This window comes from Macrobrachium rosenbergii, chromosome 20, assembly GCF_040412425.1.
Source record: "Macrobrachium rosenbergii isolate ZJJX-2024 chromosome 20, ASM4041242v1, whole genome shotgun sequence".
Classification (NCBI taxonomy): Eukaryota; Metazoa; Arthropoda; class Malacostraca; order Decapoda; family Palaemonidae; genus Macrobrachium; species Macrobrachium rosenbergii.
In genome coordinates, this window is record NC_089760.1 from 25,005,548 (window position 1) to 25,025,000 (window position 19,453).

General features: G+C 36.0%; 1 protein-coding gene across 1 annotated transcript in view; it reads right to left on the minus strand.

Annotated features, from left to right (window-relative positions):
- The window catches only part of LOC136848909 (uncharacterized), a 96,885-nt gene that overhangs the window by 43,414 nt on the left and 34,018 nt on the right, over nucleotides 1-19,453 (minus strand). Inside the window, exons 21-30 of the mRNA XM_067121732.1 lie at nucleotides 18,099-18,248; nucleotides 17,327-17,496; nucleotides 16,667-16,791; nucleotides 11,176-11,419; nucleotides 10,391-10,489; nucleotides 7,674-7,814; nucleotides 7,337-7,506; nucleotides 6,981-7,008; nucleotides 4,703-5,001; nucleotides 711-815 (exon numbers count right to left, since the gene is read on the minus strand). Of these exons, the coding sequence (XP_066977833.1) occupies nucleotides 711-815; nucleotides 4,703-5,001; nucleotides 6,981-7,008; nucleotides 7,337-7,506; nucleotides 7,674-7,814; nucleotides 10,391-10,489; nucleotides 11,176-11,419; nucleotides 16,667-16,791; nucleotides 17,327-17,496; nucleotides 18,099-18,248 (1,531 nt within the window). The remainder of the gene's footprint in view (nucleotides 1-710; nucleotides 816-4,702; nucleotides 5,002-6,980; nucleotides 7,009-7,336; nucleotides 7,507-7,673; nucleotides 7,815-10,390; nucleotides 10,490-11,175; nucleotides 11,420-16,666; nucleotides 16,792-17,326; nucleotides 17,497-18,098; nucleotides 18,249-19,453) is intronic.

Genomic DNA, 19,453 nt, shown 5'->3' on the forward strand with positions numbered 1-19,453 from the left:
TATTCTGATTTCTACGTGGTGAGGCGTACTCCTGAGGTGTCCCGGTGCAAAGAGTTGCTGAAGAACTCATGCGGCAGACTTCCGTCGCCAAGGGAAGAAGAAGAAAATCATGGCGGTGATCGCTATTTTGAAGCAACAAAATAACGTGTTCTTCTACTTCATATGAAAACTCTTACATTGGAAGACCTGACTCAAAACAAAATACAACAAATAAGTTTCTCGATCTTATTTCGAAATGTTGTCGATGCCTAGTTGCTACGTCTTCTTGTTTCAAATGAATAATTACTGGCAAGCAACAGAATCTGTTAAAATGGAGAGACAAGTTCGAAATAATTGCTATGAGTTGCAACTGAACAGAGAATGTTTCCTCCTAACCCGAGAATAATTTTTCCAAGTTTTTTTTATATAAGTGGCCGACAAACTGTAAAAAATTTGCAGATATCTTCAAGACAAAGAAGTAAAATTAGGAAATCTTAGGTAATGCAAACTGAGCAATGAGTAAACTGTTAAAACGAACCAACACACTTCAAACGGAGGTGTCTTAAAAAAAAAAAACCTCCAAGAGTTGCGAAACGGGAAGCTCTTATTTCCACTTATCCACAAGCAACGTCGGCGTCAGTAACCTTGTAGGACTAATGCCGACAAAATAATTTCAAATCACAAACCAACCAATAGTCTAATATAAGATGGAAGTTATGATACTGCCTTACCTATTTCTGACGTCTGCGCGAGAATCCCAGGAAAGCAGACGACGGTGAGCGCCAAAATAGCGATCGCCGCCATGATTTTCTTCTTCTTCCCTTGGCGACGGAAGTCTGCCGAATGAGTTCTTCAGGAACTCTTTGCACCGGGACACCTCAAGAGTAGCCTACGCCTCACCACGCAGAAATCAAGACTGGTTTGGAACCATAACGGTAGATCCTCGGCCAGTGACTCTCCACTTGACAGACAACTTTGAAGATACGTGACTCCTGCTTTATATTACTCAGAACGCTCCTTTGCTAAGTAGAAGTCTAATAATAAATACAATAACAAGAGAGTAATCGCAATCCTGAACTTTTCTACTCCCTATTTTTAGTATAAAAATGATATTCCAACGTTTCAGTTCCTTTGCTTTAATACTTCTTTCCCTGTATGAAAACCAATCTTAGATTTCATTATTTCAGTATTTACTGCAATCAATTTTGAAAAAGGGGACTTTCTGCTGTTATATTCCTGGGTCGTAATACTTTACCCATTATTTCAGTGACAAACCCTCATTTCCTTCTAGTTTATCACTTCTACATTTCATCCTTTTTATGGACAAAAAGTACAACTCCAAGCATTTTCTTTTCCCACTTGACCTAGATTTCATTTTTACTATACCTTTTAAATAGTTTCTTGCACCTCGCCCTATAACGGCTCCCCAAAACTTTCCTCGTTAGATAACTGGATATTCTACCCCCCGAGGGCACACTGCTTCTTGACTGCTTGGGCTACTTAGATGGCAGTGACCTTTAAGACTCTTAAGCATTTTGTCTGTCTTTTTACTTTGTAACAGCAAACCATATGTTGATTTTTAATTCTTGATCTTTCATATATATTTCCACAATTTGCGTACACAAAAAATACCAAAACGAGTGATGAATAACTACACAAATTAATAAACATTAAAAAAAAAAGATGAATAAAACTATGTCGTCACTTCCGTATTCTTTTCTCAGAATTCATAAAATTTTAGTTCAGTTTTTTTTCTAGAAATCATACTTTTCGTAAAGATATTATCATCAAAACTCAGCTTTTCCTCTTCAAACAAAACTACATCTCTATTTTCCCTTACGTCAAGGCCAGGCAATGACAAGGTGTATATCAAGTTATTCCTCTTCTCGCAATTGCATTGTAAATGAATTCTCGCATGGAATATAAACTAAAAAAGAATTTTGCAAAGTATTTTTCACCCCACTGTCTCTCACCAAATTCTCCTTATGATTATTCCTCCTTGGAAAGCATGAATTCCATTAACTAAGTCCTTTTTTAAATATATCCACATTTCACTTGACTCCCTAGCGAAATACACCACTTACTCTCCACCACATACCTTTGCATTCGAACTGCCTGGCAGGACAGCCTCTCATTCATACCCAGCTAGTTAAGGCACTTTCAGCCAGTCAGCCTTAAGACAGTGAAAAGTGGGAGTTGGAGAGGCTGGACAGCAAGACAAAGACAAAGGAGTCTGAGTACTGGGCGGAAACTCCACAGCTGCCTTAAGGAGTAATAGCTTGCACAGCAAGACTGAAGAAAGAGAGCGGGAATGGAGGTAAAGTAAAAGGATAAAAAAGTGGTGCAAGTAGGGGCCGAAGGAACACTGCAGACACACCATAGTCATGCCTACGGTGCACCACGTGAAGTACAATGACGTCCCTACCTTCCCTACACAGGCGTATTTGTACATCATCTCACGGATGTATCCTAGATAGTGACCCCCAAAGGTTTTTCGGGGTCGTTATCTAGGACTAATATTTCTTGGGGGTCATTATCTATACGATATTTACAGTCTTTTGTTTATGTCAACGGTGATCCCCAACGGGGCTGTATTAAACACACCGCATAGGTGGATACATACCGGTTAAAGCCAGTGGGGGGTCACTCTAGAGAAGATCCCATCTCACGCCACAATTAAAGCCTTCCAGGCAGAACAAGGTGCTAGTTTCCGTGGCCTAAATCTCCCAGCCCGAACAGACGATCATTTATTTATCTTCCGCCTTAGTCTTTTCACCTTGCTTGCAGCTTTATTTACCGGATAGTATAATATTCAGTTTTAATCTTAAATTTATTAGTCATAATTTTTTTCTCTTTAGTACCACATACATGGGCATTCAAACTTCCAAGACTTGTATTAAGTAATATGTAATATGCTTATACATTTTTACCTGAACTCTATTTTTTAATTGAACAGCTTTTACTTTTCACTTTTTATCATATATTTTCTATATCTTCTTGTTTCATACGTTTGTATTGTTCAATAACAATTCAGTAAGTATTTGGGGATTGGTCTATCTGTATTATTATTCCAGTATATTCGTCTATCAAGTTCACTTGTCCTTTATCCGTAGTTAAACTTCCTTAATCGACTGTGTTAATTACACCAGTCAAAGCTTGCATTTGTATATAACTTGCAGATACATGATGATTATTTTAAACATTCTTCCTTTCATTTTGAATAGTTCTCCTGAAGTGACAATATTGCATTTCAGAATTTTTACTTTACCTTCATTGTTTCCTAAATATTCCCCTCTTAATTAAAGAAAAAGTAAATTCGAAGTTAGTGCACTTAACCCCGGAATTTTGCAACAAAACCAACTAATTACATTAAGAATTGCAAAAAAAAAAAAGTTTTATCACTGTATCATCCAATGAACGTAAACTTAGCAATCAAGAAATTAAATATAGGAAATAATAGGAATATTGATAGATCTGTTTCTATTACATTAATCTGTGACTTTTCTGTTCCTTAGAGCATATATCTAGTTGTTTCTTCTGAAACTTCCTCTTATATTTCCTTATTTATTTCTGTTTTTTTAACTCCTTTAGTCCTTTTAACCTTGTCTTTATTTACCCAAAATCCTGTTTCTTCTAATGATTCAGTATACTTGGTACTAATTCGTTCATTTTTTTCACTTTCACTTTTGTGTCTTTAACTTCTATGATTCTGAATGGTCCTGTGAATTTGGTGGCTAATTTATTTTGATACCACTTCTTACTTCTTTCCTCACGTAGACTTCGTCTCCACTGTCATAATCTACTGGCTTTAGTCTTTCTTAATACTTGTCTACCATGATCTTCTGGGCTTCTTCCAGATTCTTATGTAACTGTTTATGGATGACCTTGAAATCCTAATCCTTATCTTCATAATGTCTTCAGAGTAATTAGACTGTATTGGCTAATTCAGCCATGCATATGGTAGTCTTGGCTCATATACCATTAAAGCTTTTATGGGCGTTGTTTGTATACTAGTAAGATATCTAGCATTTAATGACAATTGAACTAAAGGTAAATTGACATCCCATTCAGGATGTTGTCCTACTGTATGCCTCAATGTGTCCAGAACCTTTCTGTTATTCCTTCATACTAAACAATTACTAGCTGGATGGTACGGATGTATTGCTACCTTTTCAACTTTGAATGCATCATAAATTTCTTGAAGTAGTGAGTTATTGAATTTATTAGCTGTGGTGCAGAATATCTGCAAATATTTTGTCAAAGAGAGCAACTGCACATTCTTTAGCTTCCCGGTATCAGCTTTGTATATCTAGTGAGTGCGTCAATACATATTAGTATATTTCTAATTCCTTTACTCGTGGCGTGATGGTTAGTGGTGAGATCTGTGGCTACTCTTTCAAATGGAGTTTGTGGAATGGGATACTTTCCAAGAGGTACTGTCTTACCTGTTCTTCCCTTGTAACTGTTGCATTTATTGCAACTTTCCACATAACTGTTAACATCTTTGTAAATCCTTTCCAATGGAAGGATCTTTTTACTAGTGTAACTGTCTCATCTCGTCCTGGGTGAGCTCTTATGGGATCATCATGCATTAATTCAGTAACTTTACTTCTTAGGCTTTTAGTTACCAGCTTTTTCTAGACTACGACTTGATGTAAATGGGTCAAGTTCTTGGCACATCCAAATTAGTACATCTCTTCAATGGGACATCCAATTCTCTTACTTAATTCTATTCGTTCTTGATTATCAAATTTCCTTTCATTTTTCATAAATTTGTAGATCTCCTTTAAATCTTCATCACTTTCTTGTTCCCTTATGAAATTTGACTTGGAAAGCTCCTCTGTATAGTGCATGGTGAATACATTGCTTATAGGTTTACTTGACTTTGCTTCTTGACTGATCATATTTATACCATCACCTTGTTGGATATACCTTGAAAATGCGACTACTACCTTATTTGCCTTCCCTGGAACATATTTCAAGTCTACGCCATAATCTGGGGCCGTCATATACCAACGAGCTCTACATCCGGAAAAGTTTGGATTATTGAGCACTTCTACTTCAGCAGAATGACCAGTGAAAATAATTATCTTATAACCAAATATGATATATCTGAAGTGCTTTAAAGCATCTGTTATGGCTAGAGACTCTTTGTCTGTTACTGAGTAGTTAGGTTCTGTGGATTTTAGTCTTCTACTGTAATAAGCTATAGCATGGTATTTATTATCATGTCTTTGCATTAAGCACGCTCCTACTCCAATAGAACTTGCATCTGTGGCTAAAAAGAATTCTTTACTAAAGTTTGGAAAACTTCAAATGCTTTCTGTTGTTTGGTTGTCCACACGAATGATATGTGTTCCTTTAACACCTCAGTTAATGGAGCAGATATGGTTGGAAAATTCTTTATAAACTTCCGGTAAAAACCTGCTAAACCCAAGAAAGATTTCACATCTTTTCTGCGTCGAAGTGTAGGATACTCTAATTGACTTAATCTAACCGTTTACTTCCATATACTTTTCACTTAGTGTGTGTCCCAGATGGGCTATTTTCCTTCTAAGGAAAGTGAATTTCTTTAATTTTAACTGTAGATTTGCTATCCTCACTCTCTGTAGGACGTTTATAACTCGTTTTATATGGTCTTCAGTGGTATCTGTGGCTATGGTCAAATCATCAGTATAACAATGTACGTCTTTGCCTAGTAAATCACTCAGAATTTTATCCACTAATCTCACAGATTTCACTGAGCTTGACTTTAGACCAAAAGGCATTCTTACATATCGATATCTTCCATTGCCAGTGGAAAAAGCAGTTAATGGTTTGCTTTCTTCGTCCAAAGGGATTTGTAAAAATTATTGTAACAGATCTATTGTGGTAAAGTATTTCTTTGGTTCCAGTGGATGTGATAAGATACCTCATGGACGGCACTGGATAAGGATCGTTTTCTGACATCTTGTTCAACCTTCTGAAATCTACCACTACTCGGTAAGTTTTGTCTTTCTTTGGAACTAACAAAAGTGGAAAAGACCACGGAGATTTTCATGGTTGTATCATTCTTCCCTTTTCCATTTTCTGAACTTGACTTTCAATAGTCTTCTCCTGGGAGTGTGCCACTCTATAGGCCTGTATATAGACTGGCTTAGTATTTTGTGGAATATCAATTCTATGTGTTATCTCATCTGTATTGCCAAGTGTCATACAGTAGGTATAACAACCGAAGCAAAACGATATCAACGGGGAAGAAAAATGTCAGGAAAGAATCTGGAAGCGAACGTAAATTGTTCAAAACGAACTGCAAATTTTTTCCCTTGTGAAGAAAAACTGAGGTATGTTTTTGTTTCTCTCTCACTTTGGAGGAAGACATGGACAACCTTTCTTTTAGAAGGACCTTGTTTTGCTCCATTTGCATTCTAGTTTATTTTAGAATTCTTTTCGTGTTATTTATTTGTTTTCAAATTTTCTGTGTATTTTAATTAGTGGCTTAATGGCCATTCGGGTCATTTTACTTTATTGTGTTCCACTGTTGGTCATAATTTTATTGTTAAAGACTTCTTTAGAGTAATAAACATCAATCATTAATGACAAATGCTGGGAGTATAGGAGCAACATAAATCAATTAATTTATTTGATCTTATTTCCTCATTCCATTCTGCGTTACTAAATACATACATACATACATACATAAATACATACATACATACATACATACATACATACATACATACATACATACATACATACATACATACATACATACATACATATATGTTATATATATATTTATATATATGTCTTACTTGTATAATTACCTGGGTCAAGGAGTGATAAAAGTGATAAAGGTTCCATGTGTTCTCTTGGAAATAAGTTAACTAAGACATCTATGTCCTAGAAGTAAGAAACAAGCTCATAAATATATAATAAATAGGCCTGCATTAGACAGGAATCAAAAGCGCATTAGCCATGAAGTAAATGCTTAATTGTCTGGAAATTATTGAGAATTTGACGGCGCTTTGTAGACGCAGTACTGTCCGTCTGTGGAAGAAAAATCAATGAAAAATTGTTAGATTATTTTAAACGGTGAAGTTGTAGAGTAAATGATATGGTGAGAGAGGGAAAAAGATATTGTGATATTCCATGATGTCTGATTTATGGTCCTTTTTTAAATCTAATGTTTAACAATATTGCATTCATATTTTTTTGAAACGCTAAAGTTTGATTTGCCACAAGTAAAAAGAAAAAAGGTAAATTCAAGCCACTTCCAGATAACTGAAATTGCTGCTGAAATCTGAACGCGGTAAACAAATACTTGACTTTAATCCAACTGACATACAAAATCAGTCCCTCTTAAGTTGACTCTTACCTGGTCGCCATCCAACAAATTCTCCGTGTTTAAGATTATCTTCCCTGAGCCAATCCTCCAGAGGCTTAAAATATTCTCTGATGACAGAAGCGTCCATTTTCCCTTCTTCTCCAGTCAAGACGCTCATGGCCTCCTTCCAGTGTCTGGAAGATCCCAGCTGGAGCATATCCCTATAAAGGTTGCAGAGAGGATTAGTTAAGCAAAATACAGATAACACATGTAAATGGGATATTAAGAGAATCTTCAATACCCAGCTGATGTGAAAGAGAATTATAGTACTTTTGTTAGTGTTTTTTTTTTTTTTCAGGAAGCCTGGAACTGGCGATTTTCAACTCACCCAAGAGCATTGCCAGCTTCTGCTGACTGATAGACATCACACTTGTGCAATGGTTTGTTCGGATCTAGCGGGTCATACTCTCCTGCTTTCAGGCACAGAGCTTTGTGGAACTGGAACTGTATGATGAAGCTCACGAAATATCTGTGAAAATAAAAGTAATTTGAAAATGTAAACAATGGAACAGTAGAAGCGTTATGAAACACTCCTGAGGAGGTTTCTAATACGTGGTGATGGATTGAATGAAGACATTATTTACTTTTGCAAGAAGAACTGGAATGCTGTGGATTTTCTCGAGAGAGAGAGAGAGAGAGAGAGAGAGAGAGAGAGAGAGAGAGAGAGAGAGAGAGAGAGAGAGAGAGTTTGTAGTATTGCTACATAAGTGCGTATGTCTACAACTTTCATTAGCACAGAGGGGAGACTAAACAAAACACTTTTTTAATCATACTGATCTGTTGTAATTTAGAATTTTTCTTGATTATTGTCAAGTCCTACTTATTACTGAATGACAGACCTTACAAACACCAAACAGGAAAACAAATTTCTTCATCATTCTCTTTAGTTTTTATGTCACATTCCAGAGCCATGCTTGTTACTTAGTGAAAAGTTTCACCATTTCTGCGACCGAGAGAAAGCTTTTCTTATCACAGAAGATACACTGTTGCTTTTTGGGATTCATTGTAACCCACTGACACCGGAAACTAAACAGTATACTTTTCAGATGAGTCAGTTCTTACCCTTCCCCCTTATCCAGCTTTAAGATTACATGACAGCAAGAATGAAGAGGTCGCTGTTTTCTTTTAGAGGAATGATTCAGCGGTTTTTACTGCCACTAATCAAATCCCACGGACGATTTTATGATAGTTGCTGCAACTGATATTCCACAGTAATACCTTTGCCTAAATTATGAATTCTGTACTTATTCCTCTTGACTTTATTGTATTTTCATGATCCAATATTTTCTCATTTTTAGTTAGTTGCGCTCATTTTGTCTTGTTCTTAAGAATTGTGAGCAATTGCGATAACAATGATCATTAATTTGCATGAATTTCTAATCTTTCTTTTCCCACGTACATAAGAATCTATCTTAAAATATCAAGCGGATATCAGCCAAAGCTTCCTTCTAAAAGGCATTCATAACTGAACGTGTGAGAGAATTCAGTATTATTTCATGTTTCCATGTAGCATTGGCCATGGAAAAGGAGGGAGTAAACTGAATTTTCAATTATATGTTGGTCACTCCTATTTAACCCTGAAGTCATAGGTCTTGTCTAGTAAGATTAGACACCGATATGTTGGCCCTTCATAATTAGTTTTCCTCTCCATGCTTTCAAATTCCGTTGCATAGAGTTGCATATTATTTGGTCACCTTCCAAATTTCCACATCCGTTAAACCACTTAACCCCTTAATAGACTAACCCGAGATATTTTGTGATTAGTGTTCTAAAAATTTTGGACTTACCCGAGATGTCTCGTAAAAACGTTAAATGCTAATATAGGACTAATAATACGAGATGTCTCGTGATCCAGTGTTGTTGCAATGCGTAATATTTTCGAATTTTCTTGAACTTTTATTATTTACAATATGCTTTAATATTTTCATGTTACCTTGTCACGTTTGTGTTTCAATTTGTAGCGGAATGCAGACGATAAAATATGGTATAAAGACGTTTTTGGTGCTAATAACAACCTTTTAGGAAATCAATAACATCAGAGAAAGGAAATCTTATTTATAACAGTTAATATATTCGAAGCAGTAAGAGGTATATTTAGTACTTTTTATAATGTTATAGTTTAATTCTTACAAATTTTGGCTTATTTGCTCTTTTCTTATCATCATGAATAATAATTTTCTTTAAAATTAATTAGTCAACCGTAATGTATGGCAGGCCGAGGGACATTTTATTCATCATAAAATGAAAAATGCTAAATTTTTAGCGATTGTGATTCTTTCTTTACAAGATATAATTACTTCCCAAGGACATACTCGTAGATAATCGATATTTATTTTGTATGTAAAATTACACATTTCTAACCTTCTTTAAGCTATTAAAAACTATATATATAGCCTATGAGAATTTACCCACCAAGCAAGCAGGGTGCCACGAACATTGAGTAAATGGATTCAGAACCTGAGATTGAAGTTTTTTTTTTTTTGGGGGGCCGTTATAACATTACCTGTTACAGTGAAGTCTAATGACCTGGTACATTCTTCATATCTGCTGCTGGATTATGAAGTAAGTAATCTTCCACTTACACCAACACATACAAGACTTAATTAAATCGTCTATTTCAAAACACAACTGGGACGTTTGGAAAAGATAAGGTAAGATGAAGCTATCAGTAATTAAAAAGGCTGCTGTAATTTGTGAGGACGTAAATAGCAAATACAAGATTATGAAAGGCAGTTCTAAATTATTCGAAATCTTCACTGCTTCAAATCAACAATGAAGACATTGGCAAGACATTAACTGGTCCTAAAACTGACCAAGAATCTGAACAGCAATTATCTGTTTCACAAGGTTACTGAGCATATAAGTTCTTTTCTTAGTACCCTACGGTGTGATGGAAGAACATAACTCCATGACTTATTCAAGAGAAGATTTCTTGAATAAATAAATAAAAGAATAAGAAAAATATTACCTCACACTTCTTTTTTTCTCATACTGAATTCATTCAGGAGAACACTACTTACAAATATAAAAAAATGGAGAACCTACCTAATGTATGGCCGGTTTGCAGCTACGTGGAATTTCGCTCCTGGGTCGAAGTCGTCCTCTGTCCTGAGAACAGGAGGTTTGATTCCTTGTAATTCGTACCTGAAACGGAATGAATTGACAATAATGTTAATAAATAGAGAAACGAAAGGTTAAACGAAACGAGACATAAATAACAAAATGAAATTGGTTAGGGAGGTTTATTGTTGCTGCATATGACAAAGATAAATGATCACGGAATGAATTCGAGAAAATGGTTGTTAATAAGATATAAGGAATGAATGGGCTTTACAACAATTAAGAAAAATTAAGACAGAAATTTGTAACAAGTCTCAGCATAATTTTCTTTCCCTATATATTTCCAGTTGTTACCTTCGTGTAATACCAAGTAATGCTACATAATTCTTTCTATCAGAATGTTTCATAAAAAGTTAAAACTGCTGGAAATGCTTCTTTAACAAAAGTCAGCCAAACCAATAGGTATTGTACATGAATAATGTACAAGACCAGCACAAGTACATGCATATTGGGGCTGATTAAATTAAGTATACCGTATTGTGTAACTTATCTGGTATCAGAAAACTGAATAATGTAACTCATTTTCTTTCAGTAAAATTTCCACGGATCAAAAAAGGTTATAACTGAGGTAGCATTCAAAATTTTCCTTAATGCTAAATTTGTATATTCCTAAAATAATACAAGCAATCTTTAATCTTCTTGAAAAGGATTAAAACGGCGTCACCTTTCAACACTACAGAATACCAGCAAGAAGACATATCTATGGTTACCTTAGATCCCACCAAGCGCAGTTCCAGTCCTTTTCTGGAATCGAACCGTCGAAGAGGCCCCATCTCCAGGAGTCCATGGCGTAGGCGAAGGGCAGGAAAGCAATCTTGTCGAGAGCCATCTGGAGGAGGAAATTGATGTCGACCTCGTAGTCTTCCTCCACTTTCTCCAGGAGACCAATCTTTTCGAGATGCTTCGGAGTCGAGACACTCAGCGCTAAAGTGTCTCCCAGGGCCTCGTGGAAACCTAAGGGAGGTACGATGGTTGTGGAATGTTTTCGTCTTAGGCAGAGAATGCTGGAAATGTGTTGTCATTATTTGAATTAATAAAGCCTAATATAAATACACATACCCACACACACACACACACACACACACACATATATATATATATATATACATATATATACAGTATATATATTTAAAGGACACATATATGCATTTCATAGCTTCAATGCTTTAAGATGTTATCGTGGAAGGTTCAGAGTGAGAGCGAACTGGGTCGAGAGATTCGATGCGAGATTGCTGAAACAGTGCATAGTTTGATTCCTTCAGCTCTTTGCGCGAGAAGCTCAGCAATATTGGAGATCAGGTGATCTCCGAAGCGCTATGTATATTCGTGAGTACGTGCGTTACTTTGATCTAGATTATGCCAAAATCTGCCCTAAAAGTGAGTTTGATCGTTCATTAACGTTATAGAACTGCAGCTATACAGTCATAACTTTGAAGTGGTTCCAGGCTTTGAAAATCGGCAGATAAGGTAGAGTCTCAAATCTTTTTTTTATGGGAGAAAATTGAACTTGTGATTTTTACCATGACTTTCTAATCATTATGAACTTATGAACTGGTGTGGGAAATTTAATATGAATATTCATACCTCTTTTATATTATTATTTTGTTATGTTACGTTTGCCATATCTTGGCTATGCATTTTACACTTTCCATTATTGTGTTTTGTATTTCATATATTTTTGGGAGTTTTCTATCATATTTGATTCTTTCGACAGATGTCTGTGGACTTGTGGAAATAGCTGGGTGGTTTGATAAAGAGGACATATGAAGTCATTTGCAATGTCAGTCTCTTTATGTGGTAGACTTTTTTTTTTTTTGACATGACGTTTAGTTGTTGATTTGGGAGTATGTGAGATTTTGTGTATTTCCAGGCTATTAGCCATCATGAGACTTCTTTAGTCAGAAGTGCTTCGCAATTTAGAGTTTAGTTATCTGACTCGATAATTCATTTATTATGCATTTTAATCTTTGCTTTGTTTTATTCATTTCTTGTTGGGTTATTTGAATAATAAACCTATTTTTGTAGGAAATACTGTGTTTCCTTTGGATGGTCCATTTAGTTGCTTTGAGAGAATGAGTGAGGTCAGGGTGGATGAGCTTCGGTAAACGATGAGAGAGAGAGAGAGAGAGAGAGAGAGAGAGAGAGAGAGAGAGAGAGAGAGGGATTCGGGCTGAGAGAGAGGAATAGTGCAACTGAGATCAAGGGTCGGATTTTACGTCGTCTTCCTGAAATCAGATCGCTTAGATCACGCTATGTACACTTCCCAAAAAAACAATCTGTTCCCTGTAACATATATATATATATATATATATATATATATATATATATATATATATATATATATATATATATATATATATATATGTATATATATATATGTACCCTTGAATCCTTAGAAGGCAAATGCACTGTGCTCCCGAGGATTTTAATTGTAGATTTAAGAATACTAATTTGTTAAACTGATCCTTTATATATATATATATATATATATATATATATATATATATATATATATATATATATATATATGTATATATATAATTTATGTATATGTATATGTATATATATATACATACATATATATATATATATATATATATATATATATATATATATATATATATATATATCCAGGATACACTCAGGACCAAAATAATGAGGACAGTGAGTATTACGTAAAAGAACTTGTCACAAAGGGTGTCAGGCAAATTTCTCGAAATCAATTGCGCGAAGGTAAATTTCTCGAATTCAATTGACCGAAAAATAATTTCTCGAACTATCATTTTCTCGAATGTCAATTACTCGAAAACAAACAAGTAAATTTCTCGAACACAATCGAAAGTATCCCATAAGCGCTAAAGACCAATTCATAAAGAGGCCATTAGCATTCTAAACGCTTCTCATTCTGTTTACAAAATTCTGAATTGAGTTTTTCCTGTTATATTTTTCTCCAGTAGTCTCAACCCATCAAGATGGAAGCAACGTACAGTACGTTGAGAGTGAAAAGGGAAGGAAGAAATTATGTTTAAATGGATATTTATATACCAAGGACAAAGGAGTAAATAACAAAATTTATCGGAAATGTGAAATGTGCAAGAAATTTAAATGTTCTGCTCGTGCTATCGCCATTGATGATAATATAGAAAAAGAGAGTGGTGACCACAATCATGCAGGAGATGGGGCTAAAGTCGAAGCTGCCAGAGTCCAAGAAAAAGTGAGAGAGGATGCAATCAATAGTCGGGATACACCCCATTATATAGTATCTTGTGCTTCAAAGGGGGTAAGTGGGGCTGTTACGGTGAAACTCCCATCAACATCAAATATGAAGAGGAATATTCGCAATATACGAGCTAAGAAAAATGATGTCCCTGCTTTGCCCGATTGCCAAGAAGATCTTATCATCCCGGAAGAATTTACAAAACTCACAAAGGAGAACTGTTTCTTCTGTATGACTCAGGTCCCACAAATGATCGTATATTGATTTTTTCGACACAGAGAAACCTCGATTTACTAGCACGCTCAAGAAACTGGTTCGCTGATGGTACCTTTACGACGGTACCTTCAATTTTTTTCAGTTGTATACAATACATGGTGTGCATTCAGGAAGTATCATACCCTCGTTTAGGCACTATTACCGAACAAAACTCAAGAGACCTACAAAAGATTCCTGCAGATTGTAAAAGAAAAATCCCAACATTTGAGCCAGCCACAATAATGATAGACTTTGAATTGGCCATGATTAGAGCTATAGAGCATGAATTTTCATACAAAATGCCGTGGCTGTTTTTTTCATTTTTGTAAATCCATTTATCGCAAAATTCAAGAAAATGGCTTCAAAGTACGGTACGACACCGATGCTGAATTTGCTATTCAGGTTCGCCTATTATCTGCGTTAGCATTTGTACCAGTTTTCAAGGTCGAAGAAACATTTGAATATTTAATTGAAAATGAAGTTTTTCCCGTTGAAATTCAAAGTGTGGTTGACTCTTTTGAAGATACATGGATCGGGCGGCCGCATAGAAATAACCGTAGACGTGCTCCTTTCTTTAAACATGAATTATGGAACTGTTTTGATTATGTCAAGGAAGAAATGCCCAAGACGAACAATGCAGTCGATGGCTGGCATTACGGTTTCGAACAGCAATTAAGTGCTTGTCATCCATCCATCTGGAAATTTATACAAGGATTACAACGAGAACAAAGTCTACAGGAGCTACGAATTGAACAATATTTGGGAGGTGTTGGTATTCCTGTGCGCAAAAAGAAGTATCGTGACTGTGCAAAAAGGTTACAAACCATTGTAATTAATTATGACGAAGAGAGGCCTGTCGAAGAATATCTATGAAGTGTAGCATACATTTCATTTTGACTGATTAAATTTTAATACTGTATTTCATTCTGAATGATAATATTTTTATACATACAACAAAATTATAACCTTTGTATTTTTTTCATTCCTTCATTTACAATAAATTTTTAACATTTGTGTTTGTCAACCCAAAAGGATATATTTTTTCCTTGAAATACATGGAAATTTTTCCATTCAATTTTCTCGACAAAATAGATATCAGTTTTCGAGAAATATGGGATTCGAGAAAATGATAGTTCGAGAAATTATTTTTCGAGCAATTGAGTTCGAGAATTTGACTATCGAGAAATTGCATTCGAGAAATTTACCTAAAATCGTCACAAAGTACAAGTGTCCTGGACACCTTGCGTGGGCAGACTCCCACAACCAAACGCCCCGCCCCATCCCCTACTCTCTCTCTCTCTCTCTCTCTCTCTCTCTCTCTCTCTCTCTCTCTCTCTCTTTCTTCTCCTCATTAAATCTCTCCTTGAGCTGCCTATCTCAGGAGTGAGGAACCTCTTTGTTGGACTAAAAGAACGTACAAAAATCGCCGAAAGCAATGAATAAATTAGCTATTAGGCTTATATTATTAATGAAATATTTGTGTTCGAATCATATTCCTCAATGGATATAGTTCCCCATAAAACGTTATATTTTTGTAAAAGAAAATAAAAGCCTATTAAGAAAATACTTAGAATAAAATTTCTGAGTGAATTTATGACATTATTCGAAGACACTTCACCATCGCTTACCCGCTGTATTAACTTTTCCAGAATCAGTGTCTCATTGATGCTCGCATCAGGTTCCTAAGGTTTGCTGAAAGCTTCTGGGTGTTGATTTTTGGTATCGGTTGAGATCTTAAAGCCATTTGCCAAAAATAAATAAATAATTTCATTTTACTTCTTTTTGGGACTTCTGACAAACTCGATTATCTTCTTAAAATCTTTTGGACAGCAACAATTATTAGGGTTCTGGTAGCTTCCTAGTTTAAGCCTTGGTCATATTTGGTAGATTTCACTCGTAACACGACCTTACCAGTAACCACTGTCTGGTTCTTCCTGGTCCTAGTTTGGGTGGAGACAGGGCTCTGAAGAATCGAATATAGAATTTAGACCAAAGGCCAAGCACTGGGACCTCTGAGGCCATTCAGCGCTGAAACGGAAATTGAGAGCAAAAGGCCTGAAAGGTGTAACAGGAGGAAAACCTTACAGTTGCACTATGAATCAATTGTTAGCAGAAGGTGGAAAGTAAGATGGAAGAAAGAGGATATGAAAGGAGGTACAGTAAAAGGAACGAAAGAGGTTGCAGTTAGGGGCCGAAGGCACGCTGCAAAGAACCTTAAGTAATGCCTACAGCGCACCGCATGAGATTCACTGATGGCACTACTCCCCTACGGAGGATAGGGTTCTAGCGTTGATCCTGTGCATATGTTCGGTCTCAAGTACGCTGTGTGTCAGTGCAAAGGTCTGTCTGTCACTCATGAGCGGTCTTTAATTCTCTAAATAGTTTTTCTTTTGAGGAGGGAGCTGTTATGTGAATGCCATTCCGATATTAAGAATCAAAATTTTGTCTTGTTATCCTTAACGTTAGCCTTCATTGTGATTAAATGTATTATGTAATGTGTGTCGCGAGTTAGCTTATTGACGCAAGCTGCCGTCACAGTAGGAAAGGTCACCGGGGAGGTCAGCTTCTATCTCTATTGGAATCCTCTCCCGCAACTTCCCCCCCCCCCCACCGTGTCCCTTCAAAGAGAGAGATAGAGAGAGAGAGAGAGAGAGAGAAAAATAACAATCGGAGGACACCTAAGAAATATATTCTCCTTGTCATTAGTATGACCAAAACCAAATTCTTACCTGGATTACCGCCTCTCCTGAAGGAGTAGGGCAAATGCTTGTACTGAAGAAAGTACTGTATGTGACCCATTTCGTGGTGGGCGGTGATGAGGTCAACCATGTTCACTTTTGTACACTGCTTGATTCTGCAACAGGATTTTGATTATTTTCTTATGGAGTATTCTATTCCTTTATCTATTTATTTACATCCATTCACTTATTCATATATCGTGTCATTTTCTGTAATCTTAGTGAGTTAAATAATTATATATTAAACTTAATTTAAAATGTGTTTGCTTATTGATTTATCTATTTTTAATAAAATCAATAAAAGAAAATACCTCAACAAACACTGTTTGTTTATACTCGGTTCAAGAAAATTGATTAAAAAAAAATACTATACTCTTGTTAATATCTAATAACATCAAAATCATCATCTTAACGATTACCATGCATCCATATTTCACATTGAGAGAGAGAGAGAGAGAGAGAGAGAGAGAGAGAGAGAGAGAGAGAGAGAGAGAGAGAGAGAGAGAGAGAGTAATGAAGGTAAATGAGAAACGCAGTTGTTAAGCCTCTTAAAAAGTGTAGCATTTAACGAGAGAGAGAGAGAGAGAGAGAGAGAGAGAGAGAGAGAGAGAGAGAGAGAGAGAGAGAGAGAGAGAGAGAGAGAGGTCACACCTGAAGTCTTTCCCGTTGCAGAAGTCGAAGGCAGAAGGGTGGCAGTTGACCTCCCTGTCCCCGGGATTTTCCAGGAGCGAATGTTTCCAGAAACTCTCCGGCATCCGGGTCAGGTTGAGGGAGGCGAAGAAGTCGTCGGACAGTTCGAACATCATCTTCGGGGTGTAGCCCTGAAGCATTTATTATTATTATTATTATTATTATTTCTAATGCACAAATATTCTTACATAATAAGCATGAAAGGCAATTGCCTTCAAAGGCAAGCTGCTAGATTTTAGGATGTCCATATGAAGGAAAATAGGGAAGCAATGACAAAGTAAGAAATAATAGAAGTAAATAAACACACACACACACATACATGTATATACACACACATATGTGTGTGTGTCAGAAAAATTAAGGCAATAGTGCACAGAGGCTTAAAGTAGTGCTACAACCTATCTTAAACTTATGAACCTTAATATCAGGACAAGGGTAATTGTACCGAGAAGAGGTAACGTTAAACGAAAAATAGATTGGATGGAATAACCTGGTGCAAGCCATAATTTGTTACTAACTGCCAACAAGTTAATAATATTGAAAAATGAAAACTTATCGTGCCAGGTGAATGAAAGTGCTTAAAACAAAGACTTATATATCAGAAGGACAAACGGGCGAACCGCAGAGAGACAATGGAGCAGAATGGTTAAATAAACAAAGATAAAAAAAAAGCAATCCAGAAGATGCGGGATTCATGTATGAAGCATGTTGAATACAACGTACGCCCACAAACCTGTTCGATCATCTGCGGCGTGACATCAAGGGAAACCTTGTTGGGGTATGGCGCGGCGATGTCATATACCTCCCACTGCTGAGCCCACATGTTGCCCAAAAGATGGCCAGGGATCGGTCCACGCTCCGTGACGATATCCCCTCCGTATACCTTGGGGAAGATTAAAATTAATGCTGCTGAAATATTGAAATGACATTTTTCTGGAAATGGAGCATTCTTCTTCAGCAGTGTAATCGGTATAAAATTATATTCAGATGAGTCTGACTGTGATGAAGAAAACTGAGATTTTTAGAGCATTTAAAGGTTGAGTTGTATTTCTGCAACAGTAAAAATTCACTCTGCGTCTTTGTGAATAACAGGATCGTATAATGAAACTATTGGGCATGGAATACACAGAGGAATTTAATGATCACAGACAACACGAATAGGTCTTCCCTGCTGTAACCTACTAAATATCTGTCTTTCTATTCTTGTACTGAAAAGATATTACTTTCGTCATCACCTAAGAAATTTTGTTTTTCTTTCCTTGTCAAGCCAAAAATGATCGTTTCATGGATGCTTTCAAGTAGAATATAGGACAGAAACCAATTATTAGAGAGATACTCTATTATATCGATCAAAATCGTATGTAAAGCAGAAAAAGTGAATATAATACAGATGCAGAATTAAAATATAAAATTAAAATACGCCCATATGAAGTAGGAACATGTTCGTAAAAAACAAAAACGTGTCTATGTTGCCCAAAATACCTTTCCCGTGCCACGGATCATCATCTTTCTGTCAGTGCCCGATGGAGTTATCAGAGATGTCAACCAACATATTATGTCATTTGTAAGTGTCAAAGGGACACGGACCTAAATTATTTCTTAATGCAGAAGCTACAGAGGCGCTTCGCAGTTGAATTGCGGAATGCGGGTGGTCATATTGTAGCTAGCAGAGCTACCAGTCTCCAGTTGCTGTTTAAGGTCTGTTATTGAATATGGGGACGCCTGCGTTGTGTAGTACACTGAGGCCACCAGGCTCGTAATCTTGCTTGTTTTCATAACAACGTGCTGTTTTGGAAACAATTTATGATTCTGACGATTAAAAAAAAGGGTTACATATGTCTTATAAGTAGCATTAATAAATAATTATGCCAATGAATTTAGGGGTTGATATTTTATTTATTATTTGGTCAAGATCTTGATACAGAATTAGATGAAAAATGAATAACCTTAATTTTAATCAGAATTAGATGAACGGCGAGACTGACCTACCATCCAAAATATTTTGAATCACTTCACATAAAAAAAAACTCTAAGTGAGTGATCCCGTACTTATCTAATTGAAAACACAAAATTCTCTGAAAAGATTTC